At 41.7% G+C, this 19,414-nt stretch overlaps 1 protein-coding gene across 4 annotated transcripts in view; it reads right to left on the reverse strand.

The window, feature by feature from the left end:
- Nucleotides 1–4,064: 4,064 nt before the first annotated feature.
- Nucleotides 4,065–19,414, reverse strand: part of LOC139408399 (solute carrier family 25 member 25b) — a 52,946-nt gene continuing 37,596 nt past the window's right edge. Inside the window, exons 6-10 of one of the 4 annotated variants that reach the window (XM_071152235.1) lie at nt 14,917–15,075; nt 13,447–13,599; nt 11,873–12,148; nt 11,578–11,728; nt 4,065–7,404 (exon numbers count right to left, since the gene is read on the reverse strand). In XM_071152235.1, the coding sequence (XP_071008336.1) occupies nt 7,220–7,404; nt 11,578–11,728; nt 11,873–12,148; nt 13,447–13,599; nt 14,917–15,075 (924 nt within the window). In that variant the 3' untranslated portion in view covers nt 4,065–7,219. The remainder of the gene's footprint in view (nt 7,405–11,577; nt 11,729–11,872; nt 12,149–13,446; nt 13,600–14,916; nt 15,076–19,414) is intronic. The other 3 variants (XM_071152233.1, XM_071152234.1, XM_071152236.1) reach the window with 3 other exon arrangements.

Here is a 19,414-nt window from a genome sequence, read left to right on the forward strand (position 1 = left end):
AGTGAGCATTTATCCTTTACCAAGATAATCCATCCACCTGACAGGTGTAGCATGTCAAGAAGCTGATTAAACAGCATGATCATTACACAGGTGCACCTTGTGCGGGGGACAATAAAATGCCACTGTAAAATATGCAGTTTTGTCATACAACACAATGCCACACGTCTCAATTTTTGAGGGAGTGTGCAATTGGCATGCTGACTGCAGGAATGTCCACCAGCTGTTGCCAGAGAATTGAATGTTAATTTCTATACCATAAGCCGCCTCCAACGTTGTTTTAGAGAATTTGTCAGTATGTCCAACTGGTCTCAACCGTACCGTACACCGTGTGCATGGTGTCATGTTGGCAAGCGGTTTGCTGATGTCAACGTGGTGAACAGAGTGCCCCATGGTGGCGGTGGGATTGTGCTATGGGCAGGCATAAGCTACGGACGTCGTTAACTGACTTGCCTAGTTAAATAAAGGTAAAATAAAACTCAACTACTTCATTCAGTATGGATATCAATGTAAACAACATTCGTGGAGGTGAATGTTGCTTTATTCTACTCTGGTTACAAAAGGAAAACATTGATCAGCTAACTACTTAGCTAAACAATGGAAGGTGCACAAACCTTTGCTACAAAGCCAGCTTGCTTGTTAGCTACAGCTACTCTGTAAGCGAGCTTGATGTACTAGAATGTAATATAAACAAGTTGAGAAAAAAAAGTAACAAGGGACATGGTTTATTGTCTTAAGTAATTTGGTTATCCTGTCTTGATTGTAGAAGTTCTATTTTGCGATCTCACAAAATGAAAGCCATATCTTTTGATGTGACATTTAGTCAGTGAATCAAGCCGTCTCGATGGTAACCAGATACTCTTTCTGCCACACATGCCTTCAAACTACTGTAAAACCCCTTAAGTATGCCCTTACCTAAGGAAATATTTGAGAGGCTCTATGCAACACCCTTAATAAATTCCCTTTAGGTAAGGGAAAATGATTCCTTTTAAGGGAAACACTTAAGATGTGTTATGCAACGGGCCCTGGCCCTTAAATGTACACGGATGGCTAATATCAGTAACATGCATGTCAAATCTCTCCTGGCTCAAAGTAGAGGAGAGATTGACTGCATCACTACTGGTCTTTATGAGTATTGACGTGTTGAAAGTACAGAACTGTCTGTTCAAACAGCTAACACACAGGTTAGACACCCATACATAAAGTCAGCAAAAAAATAAACGTCCCTTTTTCAGGACCCTGTCTTTCAAAGATCATTAGTAAAAATCCAAAATCCAAACTTCACAGATCTTCATTGTGAAGTGTTTAAACACAGTTTCCCATGCTTGTTCAATGAACATAAACAATTAATGAACATGCACCTGTGGAACGGTCGTTAAGACACTAACAGCTTACAGACGGTAGGTCACAGTTATGAAAACTTAGGACACTAAAGAGGCCCTTCTACTGACTCTGAAAAACACCAAAAGAAAGATGCCCAGGGTCCCTGCTCATCTGCGTGAACGTGCCTAAGGCATTCTGCAAGGAGGCATGAGGACTGCAGATGTGGCCAGGGCAATAATTGCAATGTCCGTACTGTAAGACGCCAAAGACAGCACTATACAGGGAGACAGGACGGACAGCTGATCGTCCTCGCAATGGCAGACCACGTGTAACAACACCTGCACAGGATCGGTACATCCGAACATCACACCTGCAGGACAGGTACAGGATGGCAACAACTGCCCGAGTTACACCAGGAACGCACAATCCCTCCATCAGTGCTCAGACTGTCCGCAATAGGCTGAGAGAGGCTGGACTGAGGGCTTGTAGGCCTGTTGTAAGGCAGGTCCTCACCAGACATCACCGGCAACAACGTCGCCTATGGGCACAAACCCACCGTCGCTGGACCAGATAGGACTGGAAAAAAGTGCTCTTCACTGACGAGTCGTGGTTTTGTCTCACCAGGGGTGATGGTCGGATTCCCGTTTATCGTCGAAGGAATGAGCGTTACACTGAGGCCTGTACTCTGTATCGATTTGGAGGTGGAGGGTCCGTCACAGTCTGGGGTGGTGTGTTGGCATCATCGGACTGAGCTTGTTGTCATTAGAGCCATAGCGCCATGACTTGATGTAACTCTCTGCCATATCAAGTAACTCATGCGAGTACTATCAGATTTTAAAAAACAGATAAAACAACACCAAGGCACAACACGGACTGTGAAGAGACACACACAAACACACACACTTGAACACACACTGTAGTTGTGGTATTTATGGTATGTGTGGATTTTATATTGTAAATTTGTAATAGAGTAATAAGGTAATGTCTTGTATGATATATATTTTGAATGATGTAGGCTGTTGTGTTTCGCTGTGATGTAGTTGGGGGGGGGGGGCATCCTCTTCTGGCTGACTGAGCATCATAACCACTGGGAACAGAAGCAGTCCAGAGACACAGCGACCCTGTCCGTAAACACCTCCCAACCACCATCCCCACTCACACTCAGACTGGAAGGAACCGGTCATTCACAAGCAACACAGCAAAATACCCAAGGTGGAGCCACCACTAAATCATCCAACCACCCACCCACCCAACTCCCCCAGATCTACACAAGTGCCCCAAAGGCAGAGGCAATGGGTTACCCCATTCTATTATAGAGGTTTTCCATTACAGCACCACTGTGCTGCCAGTCATTATGTTAATGTTTTTTGGGGGAACTGTTTTTCCATAGCTAGGGTTGACACTGAAGACTTATGAAGAGCAGAATCAACAACCTCTGCATCATCAACACAATTGCTTTGTGAGGTGGTAACAGTGGAAGGTGTTAGCCAATTATTTATATATACACTAGATGACTGATAGGGGGCACTGTATTGAAGCCACCTTACCTCCATCTTGGCACTCCCCCACAATTGTAAAACATATTTTGGAAGCTATAGAAATTAATTTATTCAGGTCTACATTCATTTTTGACATGTTTATTCTATTACACACACCTTAATGAATATTTTAAAAGTATATGTGAGCTAGATTACTAATGTTACTGTCCCCACTACAACAACAAATACTTAAATACATGTAATGTTGTCCTTAAAACATTGAATTGAAATACTGTAGAATTCCATTAATTCCAAGGGAGGACTGCTCCTACTGGGGAGTGCCAATATGTCAGACCGGTGACTTCCAAGCCTCTCAACGGGCAATACATTATGTAAATGCCAGCTGAAAAATACCAGTGGCCTTGCCTTGGTCCCAAGTCAGAGCAGGTCCACTGAGACCATGGTCCAGCGATACACTAGAGCCGGGCTGTGGAAACACAAAAGTCTCAGCCTTTTTGGTAAAACAATGGGGTGAATCCCCATTATGTATCAGTATCAGAAAGTTTAGAAATCAAAATGTATTTACATTTTCTCCCCTGTACAAGATACACATTTGGAGATTGTATTTTGTACCATGCATGGCATATTCCCCTTAAATGATGTGTATAGTTTGTGGAGGTGTAGGGCTGTGTGATGACTATCATCCATTTTTCTTGAATTTGGTGGTCTTTCACAAGCCAGGTTGACCAATACTGACACCTATATGATATTCATAAGTACTGCAGGGTGAAGGCTCACTTTTCAGAGATACCGGCTCTGCCAGTAGCTTGTCTCCCCCACAAACACACCATAGCTGCCATCCTAGTGCAACAGTGACAAACAAAGCAAAGTCTCCGTCTCACTGTAAATAGATTATTTGACACATTTTCACTATGTTCTTCTCACTTCTATTGTCTGATATACCATTTCTAAGCATTATAAAATATGTTGCAGGTGTCAAGTTTCATCCCATATGAAGTCTGTGCCTCCCTCCCACCATGTCAATGATGAGACCTGGTTGGTACAGGCTGGGATAGTCATTGATCCCCCATTTGCTATGCAATATCTATGTATAGTGCTTAAGATGTGAAGTGATTCAGATGTGGTCAATTCAAACCAGGACTCAATACAAAATGTAATATTGAGTTACTTTAAAACATAAGCATGAATACATTTAGCTTTCAATTCCTTCAACAAATATGTATTCTTCTACAAAAGGGACAACAATTGTTTTCAATTACATATTTTAATACTTTTCTAAATATAATCAGGATTTAGTCTGTATATGTTTTGTAAAATATTTTAGATACCATGAATGAGCTATTTTGATTCAAAAGAGACCATCTAAAAGACTAATATATAGATACTATACATTTCAGCCTAAAGCAATAAACGGGGAGACCATGTGCAGTGCATTTCAAGTTTACAAAAGCGACAAGTCTGATTGCCTGCTCGTCAATGCAAGAGAAGGCGCTACATTTCAGGCAGTATGGAGTGGTATCCTTAGTTGGAGTACAATACTATAGACACAGCCTTTTCCATCCTCTTGTGGACAGAATATATGGATTCAGGCTCTGATATTTGCACTAAAGCAAAAGTGAAAAATATTATTTTTGTGGAGATGTGCCAAGCAGAAAAAGCCTTTAGCCAAATAATGACAACCATGTGTCAACATGTTTATGCATATAATTTCCCCTTTATAAATACATGCAGTGAGAGGACAGTGAAGACTAGGGAAACTGACACTGCCTAGCGAACACTGGGAAACATTGACAGGGGGAATAATGAGAAAATGTGTTTTTCAGAACACTGAAAGCCCCAAACTACTAAATTCTCCCTGAGGATGGAACAAAATAAATGACTTAGACCAATTTCTCTCTCCATCCTCTGGAAACTGAATCCATGAATCAAAATGTCGATTCATGGATCTCAGGTAAAATAAGGCCTTCAGCATACAGGACAAACAGCTTTTGAGACATTAAGCCTTACAACAAATAACATATCAGCCTCGATTCACGCTCCATATAACACTTAAAAGGTCCAATGCAGCCATTTTTATCTCAAAATCAAATCATTTCTGGGTAACAATTAAGTACCTTACTGGGATTGTTTTCAATTAAAATTATCAAAAATAAACAAAAATAGCTTCTTATCAAAGAGCAATTTCTCAAGCAAGAATTTCGCTAGGACTGTCTGGGAATGGTCTGAGTTAGAAGGGGAAAACAGAAAATGTGCTGTTATGGGCGGAGAGGTTTGGAACTCTTTATTGGTCTATTAACTAATTTACAGCATGGTGATGTCACCATGGAAGGCCAAAATCCATCCCACCAAAACAAGCTGAAAATTCAGGCAGTCTTTTCAAACAGCTCTTATACGAACAGGGCATTATAATTTTCACAATTTCACAGTATTATTCCAACGTCAGTGTGGAAATATACATATAAAACACAAGAAAATCTTGTTTTTGACTGCACTGGGCCTTTAATATGAATAATTTCAGTCAAATGTATGATAAAAAAATGCAATGCTTGCAACCCCTCATTTGATTTCAGTTTAAAAAAAAAGAGATTCAAGTCTGGTTCAAGTTAAAGAAAATGACCTTAAAGTGCATTATTAAGTGTTTCTTGTTGAAGTGCAGTGAGAGGACGCTTGGTGGTGGAAGTGTTTGCACATTGCAGTTTAAATGTAATGGAGCAAAACGAGAGACCTCATGCACACAGGTCCTCATTCACAGAGACCATTGCCCTGTCCCATTGCAGATATTTTTATCCATTCTGCGGCCCTGGAGACAGAGCACTCCCACACTTGCTGATGCTGTGTCTCCCAGTGCCTTGCACTTTGACTAAGGCCGTACTACGCCACCACGCCCTCACAGACTTATTGAAAAGGGACATGGAATATCCTGCACCCTGGAAATTCACGCATTTACAGACTGTAGACTTCAGGTGCAGAGAAGGTCCCGGAGGAACAAATGTCAAATCAGGACTTCCTGTCCGAAATGTTAAACAGGTAGTGACAACATAACACCTCAAACCTTGATCAATAGGTAGGCTAATCATTGTGTGTTGCATCATAATTGCTAAATACAATATATAAACAGTTGCTGAATATGTTGTTATAGTATTGTAACTAAACTTATATGCTAGCAGCATCTAATATTTGAGTGCTGTCTGTACGGACCACATTTAAATAAATATCTGGTTACAATACAAAAATAAATTAGCATCAAGACACACACACATCTTCTTACCAGCTGTTTTAAGACTAAGTGGACAATAAGACTATGAGCATTCAACCTGCATCACCTTTTCAGTTCAAATCAATTTAACATTCTTATCAAGTCAAACAATGAGAAAAAGGAAAACCAGTCTGGATTTCTTTGAATGGGGCAAAACAATACAATAATTAATCAGTTAAACCAAAATTCTGAGTTGAGGTTTTTCTCCCTCGAGACAAATTTGCCACAGCTAGTGCCCTAATAGTTGCCGAATTGGGAATGCTGCGTTAAAGGGGGACAGATAATACATAAGAACATTTTAGATGACAATCAAAAAAGCCCTTTGTCGTGAATTAGGCTTTGGTTGTCTTTCATAAGCCAGATAGGTTAACCAATACTGCCACCTATAGGATAGTACTAAGGGACGAAGGGTCAAACATTTACTTGATATGTGCTCCACCAGTTGATTTGGGTCAGTCCCCAGTTCCCACAAACATACACCAGCCACCATAATGCAACAGTCACGAACAAAAGCGGCTTCTTCGTCCCTAAATACATTATTAGCAAACTTCAAGCTGGTTGGAGAATGTTGGTGTTCCAGTGAAGAGATTGCTTTTTAGTTAACCTGCGTCTTCGTGTTTGATTTTAAAAAAGCCAACAGTGGACTCATGGGGAAGTGCCTCTGGACTGATAAAATAATACATTAAATAATGATGATTAAAGGTTACATCTATGAGAGAGGTTCCCCATACCTCCCTCCAAGTCACAGTGTCCGTCCACATCCGTCCATCACTTCATTTAGTCCACAGTTCTCCAACCCTGTTCCTGGTAGGGGGGTTGGAGCTACCCTCCTGGAGTTTTTGCAGGACAGTAGCTCTCCAGGAACAGGGTTGGAGAACCCCGTTTTAGTTGTTTGTGTTGTAGTATATATCTCCCCCTTCCATCCACCTTGACCCACCTGTCCTCATAACATTCACAGAATGAGACAACGTTTCCAACAACCCCAGCAACAACCCCTTCTTTCCAAGTCACCTGCTCCGCTGCTTGGCAACTCTTCTCACTCAGTCTCCTACTCCTCGCTCTGCTCTTTTTCTCTCCAAAAATAAAAGCAAAAAATAACCCTTTGGCTTTTAGGGGAGGTGCTCTCTCCCTTTCCTCCTGGTCCTCACCGAGACACGACCCCCAAGCTTATCTTGAGGTTCTCGTAGACCACGTAGCTGATGCTGACTGCTGGAATGACCTTCATGAAGTTCGGGGCCAGGCCCCGGTAGAGTCCGAACACGCCCTCAGTCTTCACGATGTGTTTAAACAGCCCTGACATGGTCATCTGGGGACCGCCCTCGATGGTGGCTGAGGGGACACAACATGAGAGGAAGATGGATGAGAGACAAGAAATACACATCAACACTAGGGATGTACCGATCTGGAAACCATGTCCATTTTTTATTTATTTAACCAGGTAGGCTAGTTGAGAACAAGTTCTCATTTGCAACTGCGACATGGCCAAGATAAAACAAAGCAGTGCGACACAAACAACAGAGTTTCACATGGAATAAACAAGCATACAGTCAATAACACAATAGAAAAAAAGTCTATATACAGTGTGTGCAAATGGCGTGAGGTGGTAAGGCAATAAATAGGCCATAGTAGCGAAGTAATTACAATTTAGCAAATTAACACTGGAGTGATAGATAAGCAGATGGTGATGAAATAATGATGTGCAAAAGAGCAGAAAAGTAATTAAAAACAATATGGGGATGAGGTAGGTAGATTGGGTGGGCTATGTACAGCTGCAGCGATCGGTTAGCTGCTCAGATAACTGATGTTTAAAGTTAGTGAGGGAAAGATAAGTCCCCAGCTTCAGCAATTTTTGCAATTCGTTCCAGTCATTGGCAGTAGAGAATTGGAAGGAAAGGCAGCCAAAGGAGGTGTTGGCTTTGGGGATGACCAGTGAGATATACCTGCTGGAGCACGTGCTACGGGTGGGTGTTGTTATCGTGACCAGTGAACTGAGATAAGGCAGCGCTTTACTTAGCATAGACTTATTGATGACCTGGAGCCAGTGGGTCTGGCGATGAATATGTAGCGAGGGCCAGCTAACTAGAGCATACAGGTCGCAGTGGTGGGTGGTATAAGGGGCATTGGTGACAAAATGGATGGTACTGTGATAGAGTTCATCCAGTTTGCTGAGTAGAGTATTGGAAGCTATTTTGTAAATGACAATCGCCGAAGTCGAGGATCGGTAGGATAGTCAGTTTTCCGAGAGTACGTTTGGCAGTGTGAGTGAAGGAGGCTTTGTTGCAAAGTCGATTCTAGATTTAATTTTGGATTGGAGATGTTTAATATGAGTCTGGAAGGAGAGTTTACAGTCTAGCCAGACACCTAGGTATTTGTAGTTGTCCACATATTCTAAGTCAGAACCGTCTAGAGTAGTGATGCTAAGTCGGGCAGAGGGGTGCGGGCAGCGAACGGTTGAAAATCATGCATTTAGTTTTACTACCGTTTAAGAGCAGTTGGAGGCCACGGAAGGAGTGTTGTATGGCATTGAAGCTTGTTTGGGGGTTAGTTAACACAGTGTCCAACTAAGGGCCAGATGTATACAGAATGGTGTCGTCTGCGTAGAGGTGCATCAGGGAATCACCCGCAGCAAGAGCGGCATCGTTGATATATACAGAGAAAAGAGTCGGCCCGAGAATTGAACCCTGTGGTACCCCCATAGAGACTGCCAGAGGTCCGGACAACAAGCCCTCTGACTTGACACACTGAACTCTGTCTGAGAAGTAGTTGGTGAACCAAGCGAGGCAGTCATTTGAGAAACCAAGGCTGTTGAGTCTGCCGATAAGAATACGGGGATTGACAGAGTCGAAAGCTTTTGGCCAGGTCGATGAAGACGGCTGCACAGTACTGTCTTTTATCGATGGCGGTTATGATATCGTTTAGTACCTTGAGCGTGGCTGAGGTGCACCAGTGATTAGCTCGAAAACCGGATTGCACAGTGGAGAAGGTACGGTGGGATTCGAAATGGTCAGTGATCTGTTTATTAACTTGGCTTTCGAAGACTTTAGAAAGGCAGGGCACAATGGATATAGGTATACAACCGTTTGGGTTTAGAGTGTCATCCTCTTTGAAGAGGGGGATGATCGCGGAAGCTTTCCAATCTTTAGGGATCTTGGACGATATGAAAGAGAGGTTGAGCAGACTGGTAATAGGGGTTCCAACAATGGAGGTGGATCATTTTAGAAAGAGAGGGTCCAGATTGTCTAGCCCAGCTGGTTTTGCAGCTCTTTCAGAACATCTGCTATCTGGATTTGGGTGAAGGAGAAGCTGGGGAGGCTTGGGCAAGTAGCTGCGGGAGGTGCGGAGCTGTTGACCGGGGTTGGGGTAGCCAGGAGGAAAGCATGGCCAGCCGTAGAGAAATTCTTCTTGAAATTCTCGATTATCGTGGATTTATTGGTGGTGACAGTGTTACCTAGCCTCAGCGCAGTGGGCAGCTGGGAGGTGGTGCTCTTATTCTCCATGGACTTTACAGTATCCCAGAACTTTTTGGAGTGAGAGCTACAGGACGTAAATTTCTGTTTGAAGAAGCTAGCCTTTGCTTTCCTAACTCCCTGTGTATATTGGTTCCTGACTTCCCTGAAAAGTTGCATATCGCGGGGACTATTCGGTGCTAGTGCAGTCCGCCACAGGATGTTTTTGTGCTGGTCGAGGGCAGTCAGTTCTGGAGTGAACCAAGGGCTATATCTGTTCTTAGTTCTACATTTTTTGAAAGGGGCATGCTTATTTAACCTCTTGAAGCTAGGGGGCACTATTTTTATGTTTGGAAAAATAACGTTCCTAAAGTAAACAACCTATTTCTCAGGACCAGAGGCTAGAATATGCATATAATTGACAGATTAGGATAGAAAACACTAAAGTTTCCAAAACTGTCAAAATATTGTCTGAGTATAACAGAACTGATATTGCAGGCGAAACCCTGAGAAAAATCAAACCAGGAAGTGGCTTCTATTTTGAAAACTCCATGTTCCATAGCCACCCACTGTTCAATTTAAAGGGATATCAACCAGATTCCTTTTCCTATCGCTTCCTCAAGGTGTCAACAGTGTTCAGACATAGTTTCAGGCTTTTATTTTGAAAAATTAGCCAGAACGATAACATCGTGTCAAGTGGTCACATGAGTTTTGCTCGCGCAACAGAGTTTGGATAGGTATCGTTTAGGTATTGGTATTGAGAGGGTATTTTCCCTCTCCTACTGTGAAAGACATTTGCGGTTGATATATTATCGATTATATATTTTAAAAACAACCTGAGGATTGATTCTAAAAACGTTTGACATGTTTCTGTGGACATTACGGATATTATTTGGAATTTGTCTGCGTTGTCGTGACCGCTCTTTCCTGTGGATTTCTGAACATAATATTTTGGATATAAAAATAGTCTTTATGGAACAAAATGATTTTTTTTTGTGTAACTGGGAGTCTCGGGAGTGAAAACATCCGAAGATCAAAGGTAAACGATTAATTTGATTGCTTTTCTGATTTTCGTGACCAAGCTACCTGATGCTAAGTGTACTTAATGTTTTGTCATACGATCGATAAACTTACAAACGCTTGGATTGCTTTCGCTGTAAAGCATAATTTCAAAATCTGAGACGACAGGTGGATTAACAAAAGGCTAAGCTGTGTTTTGCAATATTGCACTTGTGATTTCATGAATATTAATATTTTTAGTAATATTATTTGACTGAGGCGCTATGCTATTCAGCGGTTTCTGATGACAATTATCCCGCTTAAGGGATGGGTAGCGTCAAGAAGTTAAGATGGTGAGGAAATTACTTTTAAAGAACGACAAGGCATCCTCGACTGACTTAATGAGGTCAATATCCTTCCAGGATACCCGGGCCAGGTCAATTAGAAAGGCCTGCTTGCAGAAGTGTTTTATGGAGCGTTTGGTCAGGATAATATCAATGAGGGTGCCCATGTTTACGGATTTAGGGTTGTACCTGGTTGGTTCCTTGATAATTTGTGTGAGATTGAGGGCATCAAGTTTAGATTGTAGGACTGCCAGGGTGTTAAGCTTATCCCAGTTTAGGTCACCTAACAGAACGAACTCTGAAGATCGATGGGGGGAAATCAATTCACATATGGTGACCAGGGCACAGCGAGAGACTTATTTCTGGAGAGATTAATTTTTAAAATTAGAAGCTCAAACTGTTTGGGCATAGACCTGGAAAGTATGACTTTGCAGGCTAACTCCTCCCACTTTGGCAGTTTTATCTTGACAGAAAATGTTGTAGTTGGGTATGGAAATCTCAGAATGTCGACAACTATCTGATATGGCAACTATATATATAACATCTGTAATAAAATACACTACGTACTCTACCAGTACGGAGATTATGCATCCCCGATTAACACATTCCATTGTACCACCGATTATGGTTGGTCCATGAACCAACACTGTCACCAATTAATTCTATGCAAGTGATCTAATAAAACTCCAAATAGAAATGAGCAGAGGGCATACCTTGTGCCTGCATGCGGGTCCTGACCAGGGCCAGGGGGTAGCTAGCCAGCTGGCCACAGGTGCTGGAAGTGGTACCGCAGGCTAAAAGGACAAACACCCCGGGGTCTGCACTGTCTGTGGCGTAGCGCTGCAGCCACGAGTTCTTCAGAGTCTGGATGGAGGGAGGAGACAATGAAAGAAATAGACAATGAGGTTAGTTGTAGAGAAAGTAGATGTGTGGTAGCAAGAGATATGACAGTGAGACTAACAGTATTAAACAACTTCCTTTCAATTCCCTCCATTCACTCACACCCACCTCATAGACGGCCAGGTCAATGCCAGCGTAGGGGATGATGCCTATCAAGTTGGGAATGTAGCCCTTGTAGAAGGCGGCCATGCCCTCCTTCCGGAAGATGTGTTTGGCACAGTCAGCGATGCCAGAGAACTGTCCCGTCTTCCTCAGGGCTAGGCGGGTCTTTAACACCTCCATGGGATAGATGCTGCTCTGAGCAATGGCTCCAGCCAGGGATCCAGCCACAAACCTCTCCAGGATGCCCAGGGTCTCCTGGTTGCTGCCTATCAACCGTTTGATCTGGACAACAACAACTATTGTTAGTGTCAGTTCTGAACAACTAGGACATGAGGACCTAGTTAACCTTTTGCGTGTAGGGGGCAGTATTTTCGTTTTTGGCAAAAAAACGTACCCATTTGAAACAGCCTATGTCTCAACCCCAGAAACTAGAATATGCATATAATTGTCAGATTAGAATAGAAAACACTCTGAAGTTTCCAAAACTGTAAAAATATTGTCTGTGAGTATAACAGAACTGATATTGCAGGCGAAAGCCTGAGGAAAATCCAATCAGGAAGTGCCTCTTATTTTGAAACCTCTGTGTTCCTATGCAAGCCTATCCTCCATTTAAAGGGATATCAACCAGATTCCTTTTTCTATGGCTTCCCTAAGGTGTCAACAGTCTTTAGACATAGTTTCAGGCTTTTATTTTACATTGTGTAAGTGGATAGGTGGGGGCTCTCAGAGTGAGTTTTTGCGCAACTGAGTAAAGCCACCATTGTTCCTCCCGCTGTTATTGAAAAACCTAAAAACCGGTTGATATATTATCGAATATATATTTTAAAAACAACATGAGGGTGGATTATAAAAAAAGTTTGACATGTTTCTGTGGACATTATGGATATTATTTGGAATATACGTCTGCGTTGTCGTGACCGCTCTTTCCTGTGGATTTCTGAACATAACACGACAAACAAACGTCGGTATTTTGGGTATAAAAATAATCTTTATGGAACAAAAGGAACATTGGTTGTGTAACTGGGAGTCTCGTGAGTGAAAACATCCAAAGATCATCAAGGTAAACAATTAATTTGATTGCTTTTCTGATTTTAGTGACCAAGCTTCCTGATGCTAAGTGTACATGATGTTATGCTATGCTATCGATAAACTTACACAAACACTTGGATTGCTTTCGCTGTAAAGCATCATCTCAAAATCTGAGACGACAGGTGGATTAACAAAAGGCTAAACTGTGTTTTGCAATATTGCACTTGTGATTTCATGAATATGAATATTTAGTAATTAGTATTAGTAATATTATTTGACTGTGGCGCTATGCTATTCAGCGGTTGCTGACGAAAATGATCCCGTTAACGGGATGGGTAGCGCCAAGAAGTTTTAAGACAAACTTGGTAAGTGACAGTTGCTTAACATTTTTCCTCTGAGTATGTTTCTAGACAGAGTCTGAAGGAGTCATTTTTTGCCAGAAGGACAGTAAACTACAGAGCTGTTGATAGCATATCTTTCATTGGCTTCAATTGACAACACTAGAAAGAGTCCCGTCATGTCAAAGTAAGGGTGCTGAACGATAGGTTTACCTGCTCGTAAGCCATGAACTTGATGGCCGACTCGGGGGCAATCTTGATGACGTTCATACCATTGCCTCGCCACAGCGACCTAATGCCGCCCTCACGGATCATGTGGGTGAAGCCGCCGGCGATGCACATGCTGTTGGTACGGGTGGCGTGAACCTGGAGACCAAGCCGAGAGACAATTTATTTAGTCAACACAAAATTCACATTATTCAAATCACCACGTTGACTGTGAACTCAAGTTATTGAACTGCATTGTAACAGGGAGGAACTAGATGCAACTTCACATCCTTATAACATTGTTCATATTTTCATGTCTTTTGCCGTTATTGTACTTACCCTGCTCATGCTATAATGAATGAGAATTTTCCTCTCTGCTCATAAAAAAACTAGATGTGAGTGAAAAACCGAGGGATGAACAGATCGAGAAAGAAGGACAAACTCCGAGCTGTTATCTATGCCAGTCTGCTTCTGCTGGTGGAACACACGAGCGCTGCTGACATCATTGACCAACAGACACATATGAACATTCCCTCGCATTGGCTCTCTTCCACCCAATCACGTTACAACCCAAGGGTGTTCTCGGGCCTTAGGGATTGATCTGGGTATGTAATTATAATGTATATTTGTCTACATCTATAATTTGTTTATGGCGTATATGTCGAAGTTGTTACGTTGGATATTTGTCTGAAACATTGTTCCCCCCTGCTGCTGTCTTGGTTGGACCAGGACTTGAAAACATTGATTTTATTCCAATGATACTACCTGGATAAATAAGGTTGAATAAAAAATGAAACGTGAGAAAGCTGAACTCTGCCTCCTACTCTGCCATGTCACCCATCTGTGTCTCAATCCCTGCTGCATCATATCAGTGGAATTGCACTTGCTAGCAGAAATGGTGTCCTAAGGACAGACCTTATGAAATTGGCTCTCTGCCATAGATGGGTTAACTGACAACATCAGAAGTCTGTGTTGTGATTGTGGATAGCCAGAAAGCTAGCAACAACGACAAGAAGCTGCCATGTAGGGAATCGTAGGTGGTTAATTTCATCTTGTTCTTAATATCATATGTTGTTTTGAGGTGTTTTGACTGATGTCACATCCATGCTAATATGGCAAAAATTCACTAGCTAGCTAACCAACAACTGTAACGATGTAAGCGAGACAAGTGCTCATTGTGCAAATATATTTATGCTTTCAATAAACAAGCTAAGCCAAACCCGTCTGTTTTGCTCCATAGTTGCGCACGCACATAGATACGTGACATTACTACTGTTTAGTGTAGAAGTAGGGTCTCAAGTTTGTTTTTAACGTGAGACAAAATCCTGACTGGCTGTTTAAAGTTAAAGTGAACTAAGAAGCGTTTCATTAAAGGGGATCCGGGTTCACTTGCATTGTGAATACAAAGAACCGAGTTCTTGTCCCTTTTGCGTGAGGTCAGTTCTTGACATATCTTCTCAAAGGAAGTGTCCTTACCTGCATGAGCACTTTGAGCCGGTCCAGAGGTGCTGTGCAGGTTCGAGACACGGCGCCAGCTGCCCCTCCAGCCACTAGGTGTCGCCACCACATCCCAGTCTTCTTCTCCTCGGCGGTGAACTCATCTGGGACCATCAGACTCTCCCCAACATCGAAGATCTGACGGACAAACAAAGAGGTGCAGGTAAGATGACCGGTCAATGGAGTTTCTCCTCTGGCCTAAACTATATCAACACAACTATAGGCAAACCCATTTCAAAATGACCATGAACACTCAATGTTCGACAAGGCATGTAGGTATTTACATGGAAATAACATAGGCAAGTACAGTGTAATAATCACACACATTACAGTGCATGTACATTGTTGAGTAGTACCTTCAACAGCTCTATCAGACATCCGTATACTTTTAGAGGCTAAAACCAGAGGGGTATTATGTGGGGCGGGGGGGGGGTTGATATTTGTAAAAAAAAAAAATAGAATAATTATATTAGATACAGAGGCCCATTATCAGCCACCATCACTCCTGTGTTCCAATGGTACGTTGTGTTAGCTAATCCAAGTTTTAAAATTTTAAAGAGGCCAATTGAAAACCCTTTTGCAATTATGTTAGCACACCTGAAAACTGTTGTCCTGATTAAATAAGCAATAAACTGGCTAGTTGAGTATTTGGAGCATCAGCACTTGTGGGTTGAAGAAGCGACTCCGGGATGCTGGCCTTCTAGGCAGAGTTGCAAAGAAAAAGCCATATCTCAGACTGGCCAATAAAAATAAAAGATTAAGATGGGCAAAAGAACACAGACACTGGACAGAGGAACTCTGCCTAGAAGGCCAGCATCCCGGAGTCGGCTCTTCACTGTTGACTTTGAGACTGGTGTTTTGCAGGTACTACTAATGAAGCTGCCAATTGAGGACTTGAGGCACCCGTTTCTCAAACTAAACACTAATGTACTTGTCCTCTTGCTCAGTTGTGCACCGGGGCCTCCCACTCCTCTTTCTATTCTGGTTAGAGCCAGTTTGTGCTGTTCTTTGAAGGGAGTAGTACACAGATCTTCAGTTTCTTGGCATTTTCTCGCAAGGAATAGTTCTTTGTTTCTGGCCATTTTGAGCCTGTAATCGAGTCCACAAATGCTGATGCTCCAGATACCCAACTAGTCTAAAGAAGGACAGTTTTATTGCTTCTTTAATAAGAACTACAGTTTTCAGCTGTGCTAACATAATTGCAAAAGGTTTTTCTAATGACCAATTAGCCTTTTAAAATGATAAACTTGGATTAGCTAACACAACGTGCCATTGGAACACAGGAGTGATGGTTGGTGATAATGGCCTTTGTACGCCCATGTAGATATTCCATTAAAAATCTGCCGTTTCCAGCTACAATAGTCATTTACAACATTAGCAGTCTACACTGTATTACTGATCAATTTGATGTTATTTAAAAAATGGACAAAAACAAGGACATTTCTAAGTGACCCCAAACTTTTGAACGGTAGTGTAGATTATATATCATACAGACTTGTCATAATTATCTCTACAAGTAATTTCTTGTCTTGTATCTGAACAATGTAACATTGCAAACATGATGCCCAATACTATTGTCTGTGTGTACCATTTCAAGGCAATGATCATGACCTAATGATCATGACCTAATGACTGCTATGCCTTGAACTGGCAGCTATGGGCCTTGACTGGGGCATTAGACGAGCATTGAAGCACCACATCCGGTCTGGGTAAGTTCTATAAGACTTTCTGGGACATGGGACCGATAAGGAGCAGCACAGGCTGCTCTGACATGATAAGAGGGAGGGAGGTATGAGGCACACATACACTTCCAGCGAGGTCCCATGATTGACATAGAGTTGTTGGACTGGTGGGTCTACTTTCTTTATTCTACCCTGTGACCAACAGTATTATGCAATCATCATCCAGAATGGGGTTGGACGGTATCCACATTTTCATACAGTTTCTGTACCATACTGGGGTATACGGTATTACACAATGTGCACACAAGGGGCACTATTTCTTAAATTATATTTAAAATACTACTATTTAGGCAACAGGGATCTTGATCCAGGAGGGGATTGAATGTTTGTAATGTTTGTTTGTGTGTCAATTAATCCTATAAGGGATGGGTTGCCAACTGGCGATTTGACACAAAAATAAGTGATAGTACTCCTTATGGTCCAGTGTTTACCATATATACCACATACCAGGGGAAATGTGGAAATAGCCATGGGATCGTTTTTTAATACTGTCAATACCGTTGAAACTATTTATTTGAAGTGTTTTAATGAATGTGAATATTTGTAGCTGCTTTTAAAGTAAATACCTGCAGTCAACTTGTCAAAATATTAGCAGACAAAGATCGCGTTCATTTCACCTGTCATGATTTTTCATTATGAAGCTTACCGGTAGTCAAGAGTCACGTGGTGTTTACAAGCACACAACGACGACAGACCAGATCTTTGGGAGTCACTCAGTGTTGTGCAGCAAGCGCCAGGTGTAAGATCTAATTACAGTACGGACTTGGGGTATCTGTCCTGGAAATAGTTTGCACCGGGGGCAAACTACCTGCCCTCCAGGACACCTACACCACCCGATGTCACAGGAAGGCCATAAAGATCATCAAGGACATCAACCACCCGAGCCACTGCCTGTTCACCCCGCTATCATCCAGAAGGCGAGGTCAGTACAGGTGCATCAAAGCTGGGACCGAGAGACTGAAAAACAGCTTCTATCTCAAGGCTATCAGACTGTTAAACAGCCACCACTAACATTGAGTGGCTGCTGCCAACACACTGACACTGACTCAACTCCAGCCACTTTAATAATGGGAATTGATGGGAAATTATGTAAATATATCACTAGCCACTTTAAACAATGCTACCTTATATAATGTTACTTACCCTACATTATTCATCTCATATGCATACGTATATACTGTACTCTATATCATCGACTGTATCCTTATGTAATACATGTATCACTAGCCACTTTAACTATGCCACTTTGTTTACATACTCATCTCATATGTATATACTGTACTCGATACCATCTACTGTATCTGCCTATGCTGCTCTGTACCATCACTCATTCATATATCCTTATGTACATATTCTTTATCCCCTCACACTGTGTACAAGACAGTAGTTTTGGAATTGTTAGTTAGATTACTTGTTGGTTATTACTGCATTGTCGGAACTAGAAGCACAAGCATTTCGCTACACTCGCATTAACATCTGCTAACCATGTGTATGTGACAAATAAAATTTGATTTGATTTGAGTTTAGGTCAAACACCGTATAAAATGTTCACAAGGCTCTCGCTAGCATTTAGTTAGCATTTTACCTTTTAGCATTGCTAATCTATGGATTACAGAGACTGTGGGGTTTGAAAATAGTGATCGTGTTCAGTGCCGGTATTACCGTATATCCCAGGATGGCACAAGGTCAGTATAAAAGGTATGACAATCTGGATACTGCCTAAGCCTAGCTCCAGTATGTGGCTCGTTTTAAGAAACTAGGCGTATGTTGCACATCACTACTTCACAGGAGAGGCATTTTAAACCCAAATTTGTATTTTTATCAAAATGTGTTTTTTTTTGGCAGAAATGCCTTCTGGAACATGTGAACTTACATGTGCCTTAATAACAAACATGTTTGCCATCTGTAAATATGAATAAAATTGTTAAAATTACGAGACTAGTTGTTTTAGCCATGGAAAAAGATGGGAACTTTCCCGCTAGCCATGATTGGCTGGCTGTTAAAGTAATTTAATTATTTCCAATATGTTTTCATTAATTGAATTCACTTAGTCTATTTGATGAGAATTTGCAAGATTCTTATTTGCATAAAATAGACGGAGACGAGTCTCATCAAAAATGGATAATAGGATTTATTCTCGGAGCGCGCTCTCATGTATCCACGAACAACGGTTTATATACAAAACATGACGTCATTTCATTGCTTCTAGAATGAATCCCCTCCTCCCGACCGAGAATGAAGTGAGTTTAAAAGTTCATTCCAACTCACTAACACACACACAGGACACACAACATAACTGAATTAACTCTTGACCCCTCACCATTATCGATCACCACTTAGCTGACAGTTCTAATTAATAGAAAACCTAGGAATGCACTCACTTCCTTATCTAAAACACCCCAGAGCTAAGTTTTGTCGGTTCAACCATAGGTTAACGACCCTATCTGCTTACTTAACCCACAACCCATTCCTCTCCAGACTAGTTTGGAATGGTGTTTGTTATATTTAATTACTCCTTGTTCATGCCACATAATCCCTTCTTATGAACTCATATTGTTAATCAGATATAATAAAACAGAGTATAAGTTTACTTAGTTTAAGTTCTATTTAAAATGAGGATATTGTTTAGGAATATTATGAATAAATGACTAACACTGGTATAATGGATGGGCTGGACATGCCTGGAGAGGAGTTTGGATTGGTCTGCCACGCTTCTGTCTAACATGAGCTGCTCA

The sequence above is a fragment of the Oncorhynchus clarkii genome, chromosome 5 (assembly GCF_045791955.1).
Source record: "Oncorhynchus clarkii lewisi isolate Uvic-CL-2024 chromosome 5, UVic_Ocla_1.0, whole genome shotgun sequence".
NCBI classification, from domain to species: domain Eukaryota; kingdom Metazoa; phylum Chordata; class Actinopteri; order Salmoniformes; family Salmonidae; genus Oncorhynchus; species Oncorhynchus clarkii.